This window comes from Pseudophryne corroboree, chromosome 1, assembly GCF_028390025.1.
Source record: "Pseudophryne corroboree isolate aPseCor3 chromosome 1, aPseCor3.hap2, whole genome shotgun sequence".
Taxonomy (NCBI): domain Eukaryota; kingdom Metazoa; phylum Chordata; class Amphibia; order Anura; family Myobatrachidae; genus Pseudophryne; species Pseudophryne corroboree.
Window position 1 is genome coordinate 906,544,250 of NC_086444.1, and position 20,128 is coordinate 906,564,377.

General features: G+C 44.7%; 1 protein-coding gene across 12 annotated transcripts in view; it reads left to right on the top strand.

Annotated features, from left to right (window-relative positions):
• BLTP1 (bridge-like lipid transfer protein family member 1) overlaps positions 1–20,128 on the top strand; it is a 705,550-nt gene that overhangs the window by 179,228 nt on the left and 506,194 nt on the right. For all 12 annotated transcript variants that reach the window (XM_063920260.1, XM_063920265.1, XM_063920266.1 and 9 more), the window contains exons 13-16: positions 3,792–3,883; positions 5,006–5,123; positions 8,374–8,529; positions 17,969–18,066. In XM_063920260.1, coding sequence (XP_063776330.1) covers positions 3,792–3,883; positions 5,006–5,123; positions 8,374–8,529; positions 17,969–18,066 — 464 coding nt within the window. The remainder of the gene's footprint in view (positions 1–3,791; positions 3,884–5,005; positions 5,124–8,373; positions 8,530–17,968; positions 18,067–20,128) is intronic.

A 20,128-nucleotide genomic window follows, 5' to 3' on the forward strand; every position in this document is an offset into this window, starting at 1 on the left:
CCGGGCAATAATCTCCAGCCTGGAAGGGGGGGATTTTATGGTGTCACTGGACATAAAGGATGCATACCTTCATGCCCCCATATATCCCCCTCATCAGGCGTACCCGAGATTCGCTGTACAGGACTGTCATTACCAGTTTCAGACGTTGCCGTTTGGGCTTTCCACGGCCTCGAGGATTTTCACCAGGGTAATGGCGGAAATGATGGTGCTCCTGCGCTGGCAGGGAGTCACAATTATCCCGTACTTGGACGTTCTCCTGATAAAAGTGAGATCGAGAGATCAGTTGCTAAAAAGCGTGGCGCTCTCCCTGGGAGTGCTGCAGCAACATGGCTGGATTCTAAATCTACCAAAGTCACAGTTAGTTCCAACAACTCGGCTATCGTTCTTAGGCATGATTCTGGACACGTTATAAAAGAGGGTTTTTCTCCCAACGGAAAAAGCCCAGGAACTCCAGAACATAGTCAGAGACCTGTTAAAACCAAAAAGAGTGTCGGTCCATCAATGCACTCGAGTACTGGGGAAAATGGTGGCGACTTACGAGGCCATCCCCTTCGGCAGATTTCATGCGAGGACTTTTCAGTGGGACCTTCTGGACAAGTGGTCCGGGTCCCATCTCCAAATTAATCAGAAAATAATCCTGTACCCAGGGCCAGGGAGTCTCTCCTTTGGTGGCTGCAGAGTGCTCATCTTCTAGAGGGTCGCAGGTTCCGCATTCAAGACTGAGTTCTGGTGACAACGGTTGCGACCCTCCGAGGTTGGGGAGCAGTCACACAAGGAAGAAACTTTCAGGGGATATGATCAAGTCAAGAGGCTTGTCTACACATCAACGTACTGGATTTGAGGGCCATATACAACGGCCTACGTCAAGCGGAGAGTCTTCTTCGCGACCTACCGGTTCTGATTCAATCAGACAACGTCACAGCCGTGGCTCATGTAAACCGCCAAGGCGGAACAAGGAGCAGAGTGGCAATGGCGGAAGCCACCAAGATTCTGCGCTGGGCGGAAAATCAATAGACATGATGGCTTCACGCCTCAACAAGAAGCTTCGGAGGTATTGTGTCAGGTCAAGGGACCCTCAGGCAGTAGCAGTGGACGCCCTGGTGACACCATGGGTGTTTCAGTTGGTCTATGTGTTCCATCCTCTTCCACTTATCTCAAAGATATTGAGAATCATAAGACGAAAAAGAGTACAGACAATACTCATTGTTCCAGATTGGCCTCGAAGGGCCTGGTATTCAGATCTTCAGGAGATGCTCACAGAAGATCCGTGGCCTCTTCCTCTCAGAGAGGACCTGTTGCAACAGGGGCCCTGCGTGTTCCAAGACTTACCGCGGTTACGTTTGACAGCATGGCGGTTGAACACCGAATCCTAGCTGGGAAAGGCATTCCGGAAGAAGTCATCCCTACTCTGATAAAGGCTAGGAAGGAAGTGACGGCGAGACATTATCACTGTATCTGGAGAAAGTATGTATCTTGGTGTGAATCCAAGAATGCTCCTACGGAAGATTTCCATCTGGGCCGTTTTCTCCACTTTCTACAGACAGGAGTGGATATGGGCCTAAAATTAGGCTCCATTAAGGTACAGATTTCGGCCCCATCAATTTTCTTTCAGAAGGAATTGGCTTCTCTCCCGGAAGTCCAGACTTTTGTAAAGGTAGTGCTGCACATACAGCCTCCTTTTGTGCCTCCAGTGGCACCATGGGACCTTAACGTGGGTTACAGTTCCTAAAATCTCACTGGTTTGAACCTCTTCAAACAGTTGAGTTAAGATTTCTCACTTGGAAGGTGGTCATGTTGTTGGCCTTGGCATCTGCAAGGCGGGTGTCCGAATTGGCGGCTTTGTCGCACAAGAGCCCCTATCTGATTTTCCATGTGGATAGAGCAGAATTAAGGACTCGTCCTCAATTTTTGCCTAAGGTGGTTTCATCGTTTCACATGAACCAACCTATTGTGGTACCTGTGGCTACGAATAACTTGGAGGATTCCAAGTCCCTGGATGTAGTCAGGGCCTTAAAAATTTATGTTGCCAGGACGGCTAGGGTTAGGAAAACAGAGGCACTGTTTGTCCTGTATGCAGCCAACAAGGTTGGCGCTCCTGCTTCTAAGCAGACTTTTGCTCGCTGGATCTGTAACACGATTCAGCAAGCTTATTCTACTGCTGGATTGACGTTACCAAATTCGGTTAAGGCCCATTCCACTAGGAAGGTGGGCTCTTCTTGGGCGGCTGCCCGAGGGGTCTCGGCGTTACAGCTTTGCCGAGCGGCGACTTGGTCGGGTTCAAACACTTTTGCAAAATTCTACAAGTTTGATACCCTGGCTGATGAGGACCTTATGTTTGCTCAATCGGTGCTGCAGAGTCATCCACACTCTCCCGCCCGGTCTGGAGCTTTGGTATAATCCCCATGGTCCTTACGGAGTCCCCAGCATCCTCTAGGACGTAAGAGAAAATAAGATTTTAAACCTACCGGTAAATCTTTTTCTCTTAGTCCGTAGAGGATGCTGGGCGCCCGTCCCAGTGCGGACATTTTTTCTGCAAGGCTTGTATATAGTTATTGCTTACATAATGGTTATGTTACAGTTGAGATCAGTCTTTGGCTGATGCTGTTTTGTTCATACTGTTAACTGGTTGCGTATATTCCATGTTATACGATCTTGATGGTGTGGGCTGGTATGAATCTTGCCCTTAGATTAACAAAAATCCTTTCCTCGTACTGTCCGTCTCCTCTGGGCACAGTTCTCTAACTGGGGTCTGGAGGAGGGGCATAGAGGGAGGAGCCAGTGCACACCCATCTAAAGTTTTTTATGGTGCCCATGTCTCCTGCGGGGCCCGTCTATACCCCATGGTCCTTACGGAGTCCCCAGCATCCTCTATGGACTAGGAGAAAAAGATTTACCGGTCGGTTTAAAATCTTATTTTTAGCAGAGCTGCACTAGCACATGTGTTGTCATTTTTACTATCTTAGTGCAAGAATTTGGTGTTTAAATTCAATATAAGGAGTTGTCCGTAAAGACCTGGGGATCCATTATCCAGATTTCTTTAAGCTGCATTTATTCAGTATAATAATAGTTTACTAGGTTGCAGTTCTTGCAGGGAACTTACTTAGAGATGTCAGCATAAGAACGTTATGTCCACAAGGGCAATGATTTCCAGCCTTGTACTGCCCTGGTTTTTACAAATGAATTGAGTGATGTATACTAATTCTAATATCCAGATAACCTTTTCAGATGACCCTTTGGGGGGATTTCAGTTAGACAGGGGATTTACTGCTGGCTTTTAGTTCCCGCTTAAGGCGGGACCCAATTAGCTGTGGTTAATTACCACGACAAATTGTCCCGCTGGGGGCTATCCTATTAGCCCCGTAAAGCCACGGCTCGTGCCGGCTTATCTGGGATTTTGTTTCAGCTGCCTCAGGAAGGCGAAACCAAATCCCCGGAAACAACCCCGTTTTCATCCAAAAACGGGTCTGTTTTTACCGAAAACACACAGGTTTCAATGAACCTGTGTGTTTTCAGGAGATAATGAATTTATTTTAAAGGCAACTAGATTGGGCAGCCTGTTAAAAAATCTGAGTTAAGTACACCCTCGCAGCGTACGGTAATGCATCGCATCGGGCAAATACAACCAGAATTTATGCCTTACTGCGCATTAGTCACAGGGCGTAATGTGGCTTATGGTGCTTAATGTGGGATATAATACAATAGGAGCAAATTTTTTTGTGTTTTTTGTTTTGATGATTGCTTTTCATAAGATGTAGTAAGTACTACTATTTGTACTCTTGTTTTATCTTTAGGCTATTCAACCACAATTAAAGGACAGCTGTTACATGTTGATACAACCACTAGTATGCAGTTTAGGACACTTCTTGAAGCCGAAATGCTTGCAGTAAGTTTAAATTATCTTTAATCTCTTTTGTGTGTGTATAGCAGAGGTGGCCAAAACATTGATCAGGCCGATTCTTATTGGCTGAATGCACCAAGCTGAAGCAGCTGAGGTTAGCTGTAGCCATGGCTGTCATTGACAGCATAGCCTATAGGAATCAGGCTGGTTCCTATTGGCTGAGGCTGTCATGTGACAGCCTCCATTCTGCTTGAGTCAGCCACAGTAGGAGAGTTGGGTGAGGGAGGGCAGGGCCGGCTAGGGGGTGCCGTGCGGCTAACATTGGGACCCTGGACCAATGAAGTCTGATAGGCATTGCGGCACTCGCAGTTACCAGCCCGCACACACCATGCTCAGGAGTCACTGAGGCTGCTGCTGCTGGACTGCCATGGCTGAGGAACTGGGAACTCTTGTACAGTCAAGTCGGTCTTTATGTGGTGGGCTGGGGCAATTTAATGTATGTTTTATTTTTTATGGGGACAATGTTTTTTTTTCCCCAATGTGGGGGCCATTGTGTGACTTTAGCGAAACTGTCCCCACACCCAGTGCAGTGAGACCACACCCCATTTTGTTAAGCCACATCCCCATTTCGGGCTGAAGTGACCCTTTGGTAGATTGCGAGAGCTTTTAAGCTTTCAGTGTAGATCACGGACTCTAAAAGTCTGGCCATAACTGGTGTATAGTATATATACATAATTTTAAATGTCAAGTATCACAATTTTGTAGAGAAAAAAATAGACCTGGCATTTAGGATGACTACATTTAGCATGAGGTATAGGAAAATAAATGCTATGTACATTGAATATATTGTCATTTTGTTTGGTTCTTTTATTTACCAATAGGAACTTATAATCAGTTGTATGTTTCTTGTGAATGTATCAACAGTTATTTTTTTCACTATAATATTTCTGCTTATATTGCTAAAATAATTAACCTGTAACTGTACAAAAATCATGTATTATATATATTATTGCACAAAACAAAGTAGGATTTAAAATTAAGATAAGATTAAAACCCAAATTTAAGCACATTCTTAAAACGTCTGTAACATAGAATATACAAGTACAGTACCTGTTGACTTGTGTCATATGTCTGTTATAATACTCATTCTCTTTATTCCCCCCATAGTTTCATATTAATGCCAGCTACCCTAGGGTGTGGAATATGCCCCAGACGTGGCAATGTGAGCTTGAAGTTTACAAGGCAACGTACCACTTTATATTTGCTCAGAAAAACTTTTTCACAGGTAAACACATTTACTTTTAAAAAAATATACAGCAATACCAGGTTTGGAGATCTTGAATGTTATATGGATCTACTCTGTTATGGACGTACATGAGCAGTCCTCATTTTACAGATTTTCTCAGTCTATAGCAGTAGCACTGTGACATTTGAATCAACCTTTGTGAAGTTTTAGGGTTCTAGCAATAACTAAACCTCTGAATGTGTGTCCATTTTTAATGGTTTTAATAATTCAGTAGCTGTTTGCCTTTTTAAAGTCTTCTGATGTATATGAGAAAAAATGTAAATCAGTGTAACAGATATCAAAGCACATACAAAGCAGCAAGTTCTTAATTGGACAGATGACTAATATTGCTAAGTAAATATTTGGAACTTTGTGTATATTCACAGTTTCACTGGATAGAGTTTGATAGCTGCTTTAAAATTGCTTTACTAATAGTATAGACATGTCTTATCCCCTTTGCTGCTTAGTCAACAGCCCCTATTGGCACGCCAGGTCTTATGATACTATGCTAGCATCAGGCGTCTTTTTTTTTTTCTGAAAATGCTTCTTAGACACAATGCTATGCAGCTACAGTAGGATGCACCAAGAGACTGTGCTGATTAACACCCTTTTTCCACCACTGTAGCATAGGTCGCAGCCGTGTCGCTTGACACGGCTGTGACCCGTGCTACAGCCCCCTTCAGACAGCGCTCACCAACCCGGCAATTGCAATAGCCGGGTTGGTGACGCGGCTAGTAACGCGGCAGGGGCGGTGCTGGGAGATCACATGATCTCCCAGCGCCGCCCTCCCATACACTGTGAACCCGTTCACACTATAGACAGCTTGCCGGGTTGAACACGTGTTCAACCCGGCTAGCTACCTGGTTAGGATTCCCGGATCACTTGATCCGTGAATTTGCCAGGGGACCCTTTTCCACTAGGAAAAAACACGGGTAAATGCACGCCCCCGCGCATTTACCTGTGTTTTAAAAAGCTAGTGGAAAAGGGGTATAATTTGGTATGCGACACTTGTATATCTGTGTGCATCTGAGTCTCTGTATCTGTAGTCTTCTACGATGCAGCAGCTGTGGTGCTTTTCCATACCAAGTTATGTTGTGCTTCATATACAGACTCCGTAGCACACAGATATACAAGTGCCACATACTAAGTGAATAAGCACAAAGTCTTTGGGGGATATCCAATGTACTGCGGGTAATGATATCGTCCGGAGCTATCCTACTAGCCCGATAAGCCGCCACGAGCTGCGGCTTATTGGTATTTTTGTTACTGCATCGGGTGTCTGCTCCTGACAGAGCCCAGTGCAGAAAGGATTTCGCCGACTTCTGGCTACCCGGTCACATGATTGCTCCCCCGTCATGTGACCACCGCCGGGGGGCATCGGAAGAGCAGGGATGCAGCGCTGCTCCGGCTTCCCCCACTGGGGTTACGGGGATGAGTGCAAGCTCCTGGGCCGCAGCGCCCTCACTGCAGTCTGTCTGCTGCTACTGTGGCGGGCATGGGTCACTGACTGGTCGCTGCGATTATCTGGGATTTAGTTTCACCTGCCTCGGGCAAGCACAACCAAATCCCTGGAAATAGCCCTGTTTTCAAACGAAAGCTTGGCAGTTTATCCTGAAAACACAAAAGTTTCATTGAACCTGTGTGTGTTCGGGAGGAAGGCTGTTTTGTACAGACGAAGTGATGAAACATTGGAAAAAAAATGTTTTATCTTCTCTAATAGGATACCGCCCTATGTTGGGTAATCTTTCAGGAACTCGGTTATTTATATGTTAGCAGTCTCAGATTGCATTGAGATTTCCAGTGTAGTTTTCCTTACTAGTTCAGTATTTAAGTTCACTAGAGCTTGGTAGAGACAGCACTAATAATTAAGCAATAAAACGCTCTCATTCTGCTCTTTTACACTTGTTAATGTTAAGTACCCCACATTCCTAACAACAATTCCGTGATTGTTCTCGCTCACTGTACAGATGATATGAGGCGTCTCCATCGCAGGCGGGCACTCCCGGCGTGCCTAGGCGATCCGTCCGCCTAGTCAGGACAGGAGTGCACAGAGACGCTCCCATTCTATGAATGGGGTGGAGACGCTCTCCCATTGTAGTGACATGTGCAGAGAGAGTTAGATTTGGGTGGGGTGTGTTCAATCTGAAATCTAAATTGCAGTGTAAAACTAAAGCAGCCAATATTTACCCTGCACAGAAACAAAATAACCCACCCAAATCTAACTCTTCATCTGCCCCACCTGCAGTGCAGATAATTTTGCCCAACTGCTAACAAATTTTCTGCTGCGATCAGATCTGTATTACCCCCTCAGAGGTTATATATTAGGACCAGAAACCCAATAATATCTTCTCTGCTTATATAGGAATATGTACTTGTGTGATTGAGGAAATGGGATTTTTGTTGCCATTTGAAACCTTGTGTGATGCATGTTTAATTCTTGATATTTATTAAATGTGTGTTTTTATCCATTCCATCTGGTTTACATATTTGTCTAACACAAATTAGAGCACTGTTAAATATATTTATTGTTGATTACTATATTTTTTTATGTGACCTTGGTAGTGGAAGTTACATTTGGAGACTTTGGGACTGATATCAACATTGCATGCAAGTTGGCCTCAAGTACAGATGCACTGCCTGCATGGAACTAAATGGTTTAATTTAGCTGCATGCTCCACCCATATCCATACGCTTTGTCAGTAAGCACTTGCACTAGCCTTATGCCTTATATAAGAGATCCATCTGAAACCAGACTGCTCTCAGCAGCAGCACATATTGAAATTCTGCTTTCACATCCTCAAAGCCCCATTATTCAGTTTATTCTGCATGCAAATTCCCCATTGCCCCATTCACTCACAAATGCAGAGGCGACTGAGATACATTAGACTTGCAATCAGCCGTAGAGGCGTGTGCCTGGCTGCGGAGCACGTGCGATGATAAAAATCTCAACCTTCTGCAAAACGGACTGACATACAACTTTGCATCACCCCTTTTTTTTGACTAATTTCCTGATAAACCGTTGTAAAATGCCGGTGTGTATAAGAATAGCTGTGTCAAATGGAATATAATTGAACTTTGCGATTTATTAATTTTAAATGTATTTGTTGCTTTATAGATGTTTTACATTACCTTTGAGTGGAACTTGCTTTTAACAAATACACAGAATAAAAAGTTAGCAATAAAATAGACACTAGATTGCAGCTCTTGCTGTACTGTCTAACTATTCCTCCTGGTGCTGGTTTCATTTTAGATCTGATTCAAGACTGGTCCAGTGACAGTGCACCAGATCTGTATTCATTTGTCCCGTATACTTGGAACCTAAAGATTATGTTTCATCAGTTTGAAATGATCTGGGCAGCAAATCAACACAACTGGATAGATTGCTCAACTAAGCAGCAAGAAAATGGTGAGATTGTTTCTATCACTCACAGCCTGATAAGCTATAGCAGTTGCACGATGGTTGTACATAATGAGCTAATACAGTATGTTGTCTTGTGGTATTCGGCCTTAAAATGAAATTGTGATTCCTTTTTTTTGTTCCTATAAATCAGTTTCCCACCTCCACCAGGTTTTAAGGATATCCATGCTTGAGTCCAGATGGTTAAATTAGTTTGACTGAGGTACTAATTACAATTGTTAGAAACTTTTGCGCTATATTATAAATTTATATGATATGGCTGACAAAAATAACAGACTCCTATTGAATTAAAAATATTTAATAATATATGAATAATCACAAATCGTAAAACAAGACCGGTCTTAGTAGTTTCAACATCTAAGATGACAAGTATATATACTTTCCAATAAAAGGAGGTGGACTTAAGCATTTTCTGTGCACAGAGGTGTAAAAAACTAGCTCTATAGCTAAATGACTTAATTTACAAAGTCAAAAAAATAGATCAAGTGTAGCTGCTGGTAGAACCCGTATAATAAATGTTTCCAATAGACAGTCACTTTGTATCAAAGTTCCTTTGAATGTAATAATCCAACATAGGTCAGTAAAATGAATGAGAGCCGTTTTCAACCGGAATCTTACGTGAGGTGTGAGCAAGTAGTATCAGCAGGAGTACATCCCGACGTCCACCACACTGGCTTCTAGCTGCGGGGAAAACGGCACCTGCACTGGCGCCTGCTACAACCTGTCCTGCTCGGTCTGAATGCTCCACAGGTCTCCACCTCTACGTGCCGTTTGCGGGCACCGGTGAGCGGCTCCTCTCCACTCAAGAGTAAACAACCAGCAGATGAATGCTGCGGCCGGTATGTACTACGGGTCTAACTCCAGCTGGGGTCCAACAGTTCAGCTTCTGATGCGTTTCGCTCCTCCCACAGGGGATTCTTTGAGGAAGCCCCTGTGGGAGGAGCGAAACGCATAACGGCACGTAGAGGTGGAGACCTGTGGAGCATTCAGACCGAGCAGGACAGGTTGTAGCAGGCGCCAGTGCAGGTGCCGTTTTCCCCGCAGCTAGAAGCCAGTGTGGTGGACGTCGGGATGTACTCCTGCTGATACTACTTGCTCACACCTCACGTAAGATTCCGGTTGAAAACGGCTCTCATTCATTTTACTGACCTATGTTGGATTATTACATTCAAAGGAACTTTGATACAAAGTGACTGTCTATTGGAAACATTTATTATACGGGTTCTACCAGCAGCTACACTTGATCTATTTTTTTGACTTTGTAAATTAAGTCATTTAGCTATAGAGCTAGTTTTTTACACCTCTGTGCACAGAATATGCTTAAGTCCACCTCCTTTTATTGGAAAGTATATATACTTGTCATCTTAGATGTTTAAACTAGAGATGTGCACCGGAAATTTTTCGGGTTTTGGTTTTGGGTTCGGTTCCGTGGCCGTGTTTTGGGTTCGAACGCGTTTTGGCAAAACCTCACCAAATTTTTTTTGTCGGATTCGGGTGTGTTTTGGATTCGGGTGTTTTTTTCAAAAAACCCTAAAAAACAGCTTAAATCATAGAATTTGGGGGTCATTTTGATCCCAAAGTATTATTAACCTCAATAACCATAATTTCCACTCATTTTCAGTCTATTCTGAACACCTCACACCTCACAATATTATTTTTACTCCTAAAATTTGCACCGAGGTCGCTGGATGACTAAGCTCAGCGACCCAAGTGGCCGACACAAACACCTGGCCCATCTAGGAGTGTCACTGCAGTGTCACGCAGGATGGCCCTTCCAAAAAATACTCCCCAAACAGCACATGACGCAAAGAAGAAAAAAAAGAGGCGCAATGAGGTAGCTGTGTGACTAAGATAAGTGACCCTAGTGGCCGACACAAACACCTGGCCCATTTAGGAGTGGCACTGCAGTGCCACGCAGGATGGCCCTTCCAAAAAACACTCCCCAAACAGCACATGACGCAAAGAGAAAAAAAGGCGCAATGAGGTAGCTGTGTGAGTAAGCTAAGCGACCCTAGTGGCCGACACAAACACCTGGCCCATCTAGGAGTGGCACTGCAGTGTCAGGCCGGATGGCCCTTTCAAAAAATACTCCCCAAACAGCACATGACGCAAAGAAGAAAAAAAAGAGGCGCAATGAGGTAGCTGTGTGACTAAGATAAGTGACCCTAGTGGCCGACACAAACACCTGGCCCATCTAGGAGTGGCACTGCAGTGTCACGCAGGATGGCCCTTCCAAAAAATACTCCCCAAACAGCACATGACGCAAAGAAAAATGAAAGAAAAAAGAGGTGCAAGATGGAATTGTCCTTGGGCCCTCCCACCCACCCTTATGTTGTATAAACAGGACATGCACACTTTAACCAACCCATCATTTCAGTGACAGGGTCTGCCACACGACTGTGACTGAAATGACGGGTTGGTTTGGACCCCCACCAAAAAAGAAGCAATTAATCTCTCTTTGCACAAACTGGCTCTACAGAGGCAAGATGTCCACCTCATCATCATCCTCCGATTCATCACCGTGTACATCCCCCTCCTCACAGATTATCAATTCGTCCCCACTGGAATCCACCATCACAGCTCCCTGTGTACTTTGTGGAGGCAATTGCTGCTGGTGAATGTCTCCATGGAGGAATTGATTATAATTCATTTTAATGAACATCATCTTCTCCACATTTTCTGGATGTAACCTCGTACGCCGATTGCTGACAAGGTGAGCGGCGGCACTAAACACTCTTTCGGAGTACACACTTGTGGGAGGGCAACTTAGGTAGAATAAAGCCAGTTTGTGCAAGGGCCTCCAAATTGCCTCTTTTTCCTGCCAGTATACGTACGGACTGTCTGACGTGCCTACTTGGATGCGGTCACTTATATAATCCTCCACCATTCTTTCAATGGTGAGAGAATCATATGCAGTGACAGTAGACGACATGTCCGTAATCGTTGTCAGGTCCTTCAGTCCGGACCAGATGTCAGCATCAGCAGTCGCTCCAGACTGCCCTGCATCACCGCCAGCGGGTGGGCTCGAAATTCTGAGCCTTTTCCTCGCACCCCCAGTTGCGGGAGAATGTGAAGGAGGAGATGTTGACAGGTCGCGTTCCGCTTGACTTGACAATTTTCTCACCAGCAGTTCTTTGAACCCCTGCAGACTTGTGTCTGCCGGAAAGAGAGATACAACGTAGGTTTTAAATCTAGGATCGAGCACGGTGGCCAAAATGTAGTGCTCTGATTTCAACAGATTGACCACCCGTGAATCCTTGTTAAGCGAATTAAGGGCTCCATCCACAAGTCCCACATGCCTAGCGGAATCGCTCAGTGTTAGCTCCTCCTTCAATGTCTCCAGCTTCTTCTGCAAAAGCCTGATGAGGGGAATGACCTGACTCAGGCTGGCAGTGTCTGAACTGACTTCACGTGTGGCAAGTTCAAAAGGTTGCAGAACCTTGCACAACGTTGAAATCATTCTCCACTGCGCTTGAGACAGGTGCATTCCACCTCCTATATCGTGGTCAGTTGTATAGGCTTGAATGGCCTTTTGCTGCTCCTTTAACCTCTGAAGCATATAGAGGGTTGAATTCCACCTCGTTACCACTTCTTGCTTCAGATGATGGCAGGGCAGGTTCAGGCGTTTTTGGTGTTGCTCCAGTCTTCTGTACGTGGTGCTTGTACGCCGAAAGTGTCCCGCAATTCTTCTGGCCACCGACAGCATCTCTTGCACGCCCCTCTCGTTTTTTAAATAATTCTGCACCACGAAATTCAAGGTATGTGCAAAACATGGGATGTGCTGGAATTTGACCATATTTAATGCACACACAATATTGCTGGCGTTGTCCGATGCCACAAATCCACAGGAGAGTCCAATTGGGGTAAGCCATTCTGCGATGATCTTCCTCAGTTGCCGTAAGAGGTTTTCAGCTGTGTGCGTATTCTGGAAAGCGGTGATACAAAGCGTAGCCTGCCTAGGAAAGAGTTGACGTTTGCGAGATGCTGCTACTGGTGCCACCGCTGCTGTTCTTGCGGCGGGAGTCAATACATCTACCCAGTGGGCTGTCACAGTCATATAGTCCTGAGTCTGCCCTGCTCCACTTGTCCACATGTCCGTGGTTAAGTAGACATTGGGTACAACTGCATTTTTTAGGACACTGGTGAGTCTTTTTCTGAGGTTTGTGTACATTTTCGGTATCGCCTGCCTAGAGAAATGGAACCTAGATGGTATTTGGTACCGGGGACACAGTACCTCAATCAAGTCTATAGTTGGCTCTGCAGTAATGATGGATACCGGAACCACGTTTCTCACCGCCCAGGATGCCAAGGCCTCAGTTATCCGCTTTGCAGCAGGATGACTGCTGTGATATTTCATCTTCCTCGCAAAGGACTGTTGGACAGTCAATTGCTTGGTGGAAGTAGTAAAAGTCGTCTTACGACTTCCCCTCTGGGATGACCATCGACTCCCAGCAGCAACAACAGCAGCGCCAGCAGCAGTAGGCGTTACACGCAAGGATGCATCGGAGGAATCCCAGGCAGGAGAGGACTCGTCAGAATTGCCAGTGACATGGCCTGCAGGACTATTGGCATTCCTGGGGAAGGAGGAAATTGACACTGAGGGAGTTGGTGGGGTGGTTTGCGTGAGCTTGGTTACAAGAGGAAGGGATTTACTGGTCAGTGGACTGCTTCCGCTGTCGCCCAAAGTTTTTGAACTTGTCACTGACTTATGATGAATGCGCTGCAGGTGACGTATAAGGGAGGATGTTCCGAGGTGGTTAACGTCCTTACCCCTACTTATTACAGCTTGACAAAGGCAACACACGGCTTGACACCTGTTGTCCGCATTTCTGTTGAAATACTTCCACACCGAAGAGCTGATTTTTTTGGTATTTTCACCAGGCATGTCAATGGCCATATTCCTCCCACGGACAACAGGTGTCTCCCCGGGTGCCTGACTTAAACAAACCACCTCACCATCAGAATCCTCCTTGTCAATTTCCTCCCCAGCGCCAGCAACACCCATATCCTCCTCATCCTGGTGTACTTCAACACTGACATCTTCAATCTGACTATCAGGAACTGGACTGCGGGTGCTCCTTCCAGCACTTGCAGGGGGCGTGCAAATGGTGGAAGGCGCATGCTCTTCACGTCCAGTGTTGGGAAGGTCAGGCATCGCAACCGACACAATTGGACTCTCCTTGTGGATTTGTGATTTCGAAGAACGCACAGTTCTTTGCTGTGCTTTTGCCAGCTTAAGTCTTTTCATTTTTCTAGCGAGAGGCTGAGTGCTTCCATCCTCATGTGAAGCTGAACCACTAGCCATGAACATAGGCCAGGGCCTCAGCCGTTCCTTGCCACTCCGTGTGGTAAATGGCATATTGGCAAGTTTACGCTTCTCCTCCGACGATTTTATTTTAGATTTTTGAGTCCTTTTTTTAACTGATATTTTGTGTTTTGGATTTTACATGCTCTGTACGATGACATTGGGCATCGGCCTTGGCAGACGACGTTGATGGAATTTAATCGTCTCGGCCATGACTAGTGGCAGCAGCTTCAGCACGAGGTGGAAGTGGATCTTGATCTTTCCCTATTTTTGGAACCTCAACATTTTTGTTCTCCATATTTTAATAGGCACAACTAAAAGGCACCTCAGGTAAACAATGGAGATGGATGGATACTAGTATACTTATGAATGACGAGTGACTGACGACACAGAGGTAGCTACAGCCGTGGACTACCGTACTGCGTCTGCTAGTATAGAGATGATAATGATATAAAAAATATATATATATCACTACTGCAGGTAAATATAATATAATGACGGACCTGCTGGACACTGTCAGCAGACTCCTAAACTACTAGTATGAAGAAGAAAAAAAAAACCCACCACAGGTAGGTATACAATTATGGACGAGCACTGACGACACAGAGGTAGCTACAGCCGTGGACTACCGTACTGCGTCTGCTAGTATAGAGATGATAATGATATAAAAAATATATATATATCACTACTGCAGGTATATATAATATAATGACGGACCTGCTGGACACTGTCAGCAGACTCCTAAACTACTAGTATGAAGAAGATAGAAAAAAAAACCCACCACAGGTAGGTATACAATTATGGACGAGCACTGACGACACAGAGGTAGCTACAGCCGTGGACTACCGTACTGCGTCTGCTAGTATAGAGATGAAAATGATATAAAAAATATATATATATCACTACTGCAGGTATATATAATATAATGACGGACCTGCTGGACACTGTCAGCAGACTCCTAAACTACTAGTATGAAGAAGATAGAAAAAAAAACCCCACCACAGGTAGGTATACAATTATGGACGAGCACTGACGACACAGAGGTAGCCACAGCCGTGGACTACCGTACTGCGTCTGCTAGTATAGAGATGATAATGATATAAAAAATATATATATCACTACTGCAGGTATATATAATATAATGACGGACCTGCTGGACACTGTCAGCAGACTCCTAAACTACTAGTATGAAGAAGATAGAAAAAAAAAACCCCACCACAGGTAGGTATACAATTATGGACGAGCACTGACGACACAGAGGTAGCTACAGCCGTGGACTACCGTACTGCGTCTGCTAGTATAGAGATGATAATGATATAAAAAATATATATATATCACTACTGCAGGTATATATAATATAATGACGGACCTGCTGGACACTGTCAGCAAACTCCTAAACTACTAGTATGAAGAAGATAGAAAAAAAAAACCCACCACAGGTAGGTATACAATTATGGACGAGCACTGACGACACAGAGGTAACTACAGCCGTGGACTACCGTACTGCGTCTGCTAGTATAGAGATGATAATGATATAAAAAATATATATATATCACTACTGCAGGTATATATAATATAATGACGGACCTGCTGGACACTGTCAGCAGAGTCCTAAACTACTAGTATGAAGAAGATAGAAAAAAAAAAACCACCACAGGTAGGTATACAATTATGGACGAGCACTGACGACACAGAGGTAACTACAGCCGTGGACTACCGTACTGCGTCTGCTAGTATAGAGATGATAATGATATAAAAAATATATATATATCACTACTGCAGGTATATATAATATAATGACGGACCTGCTGGACACTGTCAGCAGACTCCTAAACTACTAGTATGAAGAAGATAGAAAAAAAAAACCCACCACAGGTAGGTATACAATTATGGACGAGCACTGACGACACAGAGGTAACTACAGCCGTGGACTACCGTACTGCGTCTGCTAGTATAGAGATGATAATGATATAAAATATATATATATATCACTACTGCAGGTATATATAATATAATGACGGACCTGCTGGACACTGTCAGCAGACTCCTAAACTACTAGTATGAAGAAGATAGAAAAAAAAAAACCCCACCACAGGTAGGTATACAATTATGGACGAGCACTGACGACACAGAGGTAGCCACAGCCGTGGACTACCGTACTGCGTCTGCTAGTATAGAGATGATAATGATATAAAAAATATATATATATCACTACTGCAGGTATATATAATATAATGACGGACCTGCTGGACACTGTCAGCAGACTCCTAAACTACTAGTATGAAGAAGATAGAAAAAAAACCCCACCACAGGTAGGTATACAATTATGGACGAGCACTGACGACACAGAGGTAGCCACAGCCGTGGACTACCGTACTGCGTCTGCTAATATAGAGATGATAAAGATGATAGAGATGAACAAAAAAAATATAACACTACTGCAGGTAAATATTTATATAATATAATGAATGACGGACCTGCTGGACACTGTCAGCAGAATGCGTTTATAGAATAAAAAAAAAAAACACCACAGGAGTGTTTGTTTAACTTTTTCAGGCAGACAATATACTGGTGGTCACTGGTCAGTCACACTGGCAGCAAAAGTGTGCACTGTACTGCTGCTATTAACTGCACCCCAGTCTCCCCCACAATTCAGCTGTGTGAGCAGTGAGCACTCAGCACAGTCAGATATACATAGATGATATTATCATGCAGCATACTGAGGCTGAGCACAGATATGGTATGTGACTGTGTATCGTTTTTTTTCAGGCAGAGAACGGATTATAAATAAAACTGGTGGTCACTGGTCACTATCAGCAAAACTCTGCACTGTACTGAGTACTCCTAATGCTCCCCAAGTAGTAAATCAAGTGTCTCTCTAATCTATTCTACACGGAGAGGACGCCAGCCACGTCCTCTCCCTATCAATCTCAATGCACGTGTGAAAATGGCGGCGACGCGCGGCTCCTTATATAAAATCCGAGTCTCGCGAGAATCCGACAGCGGGATGATGACGTTCGGGCGCGCTCGGGTTAGCCGAGCAAGGCGGGAAGATCCGAGTCTGCCTCGGACCCGTGTAAAAAGGCTGAAGTTCGGGGGGGTTCGGATTCCGAGGAACCGAACCCGCTCATCTCTAGTTTAAACTACTAAGACCGGCCTTGTTTTACGATTTGTGATTATTCATATATTATTAAATATTTTTAATTCAATAGGAGTCTGTTATTTTTGTCAGCCATATCATATAAATTTATAATATAGCGCAAAAGTTTCTAACAATTGGAGTTTTGTGGTTAATTGCACTTGGGTGGCCCAGTGCAATTTGATTGACCTGCTAACCCCAGGTCATTAACTTTTTGCAGCTGATTGTTATCATATCCAAAAGGGTTTTTTATAGCATTTGATATTAGCGCCTGATAAAAAAGGTTTTATCTGAGGTACTAATTAGTCAAGCATGGATATGCTTAAAACCTGGATTTTAATGGCAGAGTTTGGGAAACTGCTATAAACCAAATAAAATAGAATGACCTGATGAAACAGTGGGGCAGATGTATTAACCTGGAGAAGGCATAAGGAAGTGATAAACCAGTGATATGTGCAAGGTGATACACACCAGCCAATCAGATGCTAACTGTTAATTTACATATTGCTGTTAATTTACATATTGGAGCTTATTGGCTGGTGCCTTTATCACCTTGCACATATCACTGGTTTATCACTTCCTTATGCCTTCTCCAGGTTAATACATCAGCCCCAGTCTACCTTATCGACTTGGTAAAATCGATGCTGTGGTGTGGCAAAATATTTTGTGGAACTGTTGTACATGCTGTTTTGCATAACAATAAATATAAATCAATCTACTTGGAACTTGTGCTTCTTTTCTCAACATACACATTACTATCATTATAAATGTCTCTACCCTGTTTTCCTTTTGTATACTAAGCAGTTGTGTAGGGTTTAAGAGTTCTCTGATACTTGCTTTCTCTTTGTGTTAATGAAATCAATAATGAACAAGTTACCGTAATAGTACATATACAATATAAATATTATGCTGTGTTTTTATCTTAAGTCTATTGTACTTTCCTTAGCATCTAAATGTCTTCTGTATGGATTTTTTCTTTCTAGTGTATCTGGCTGCCTGTGGAGAAACATTAAACATTGATTTTGCACTGCCATTTACTGATTTTATACCAACTACGTGCAATACCAGATTTTCCCTCAGAGTAAGTTTCATTTTCTTAATTCCTGTGTATGTAGTGGTTTGAAATAACATTCTGTTTGGTTCAGGAATAGCCTGCATAGTAAAAAGCACAGCCTATGCCTTGGAGCTGCAATAGAATAAATTGTGCTCAACCATAGTGATCACCATCAGACATTTACAGAGAAGACCCACATAATCCATTTATATCATTCATGTCTCTAGCATCCATAAGGGATATTGGGGACAGATTAGTATGATGGGGTATAGACTGATCCAGAGGAGCCAGTGCACTTCAAATTTCTTCAACTAGGGTGTGCTGGCTCCTCCCCTCTATGCTGCCTCCTGCAGCTCAGTTTAGAAAAAAGTGCCCTCAGGAGAGGATGCACACTCTGCAAGCTCCAGAGTTTTTTTCTTCAATTTCTTTTAAACTTTTATTTTGGTATGTTGTTTGGGCAACAGCATACCTGCACCGTGGGAGAAAGGGGGGAGGGGGGGAAACGGTCCTGGCCTCTTGAGGTGCAGAGCCGCTTCCCCGCTGAGGGGCTGTTTGTTCAGCGGGGCATGGCGCCTTGGCTGCTGCAGCATTCCGCACCCCCCCGCTAGGGGGTCCCCTGGTTCACTGTGCGGGTGAGGCGTATGGGACCCTCCTGGGGGGGACCTGCTATGGCCCCTGCGTGAGACTGGCTACATACCTTGTACCAAGCATTTATGTGAGGCTACAAACACTTAGGAGACATGGCCAGTATAAAGATTACACCGCAGCTCTGCCGCCATAGCGGGGAACGGAGCTACATCAGAGCGGGCTCAGCGGCTTTTTGGCGCCTTCCTCTGCATAAGCCTCACACAGCTCCTCCATAAAGGTCACATGCTGGATCACTAGTACCGGGTGTAGAGGGGGAGAGCCGCTATATTGTGCACAAATATCATCCCTCTGAGGGATTTTTCATTAGACAGTCTCACTGTTTATATGTATATGTGAAACGCTGACAGCCTCACTGGGGCTGTGCAGCGTTGGGCGCACTGGTGTCCTCTCTCCTGTGTCTTCTCTCACATGCAATAGGGCAGGCTTGTATTGTATTTCAGGATGTGCTGTATGTGTATTATACCTATTTTTCTTATTCACAATGGTAAAACAGAAGTTATGCAGTGTGTGTAATGCTAGATTTTCCCCTAGCTCATCTGGCTCAATATCATGTGAGCAGTGTAGTAAGTCATCACAAAATGCTTATAACAATGTGGAGGAGAGTCCAGAGTCGTCCTGGCTGGGGGCTGTCAAAACTATGATTTCTGATATGTCATCTCGGCTCACTGCAAATGCAAATAAAACTCAGGAATTGCAACAAGCAGTGGCAAATCTAGCTGCTAAACATCCGCCCCTGTCTACTGCAGGTGCACAAAAACGTGTTTCTCTGACGTCCTAGTGGATGCTGGGAACTCTGTAAGGACCATGGGGAATAGCGGCTCCGCAGGAGACTGGGCACAAAAGAAAAGCTTTAGGACTACCTGGTGTGCACTGGCTCCTCCCCCTATGACCCTCCTCCAAGCCTCAGTTAGATTTTTGTGCCCGACCGAGCTGGGTGCAATCTAGGGGGCTCTCCTGAGCTTCTTAGGAAAAGTTAGTTTTAGGTTTTTTATTTTCAGTGAGACCTGCTGGCAACAGGCTCACTGCATCGAGGGACTAAGGGGAGAAGAAGCGAACCTGCCTGCTTGCAGCCAGCTTGGGCTTCTTAGGCTACTGGACACCATTAGCTCCAGAGGGACCGAACACAGGCCCAGCCTCGGAGTCCGGTCCCAGAGCCGCGCCGCCGGCCCCCTTACAGAGCCAGAAGCATGAAGAAGTCCGGAAAATCGGCGGCAGAAGACATCAGTCTTCACCAAGGTAGCGCACAGCACTGCAGCTGTGCGCCATTGCTCCTCATGCACACCACACGCTCCGGTCACTGATGGGTGCAGGGCGCTGGGGGGGGGGGGGCGCCCTGAGCAGCAATAGGAACACCTTGGCTGGCTAAAATACATAACATATAACCCCCAGGGCTATATGGATGTATATTAACCCCTGCCAGATTCCTGAAAAAAGCGGGAGA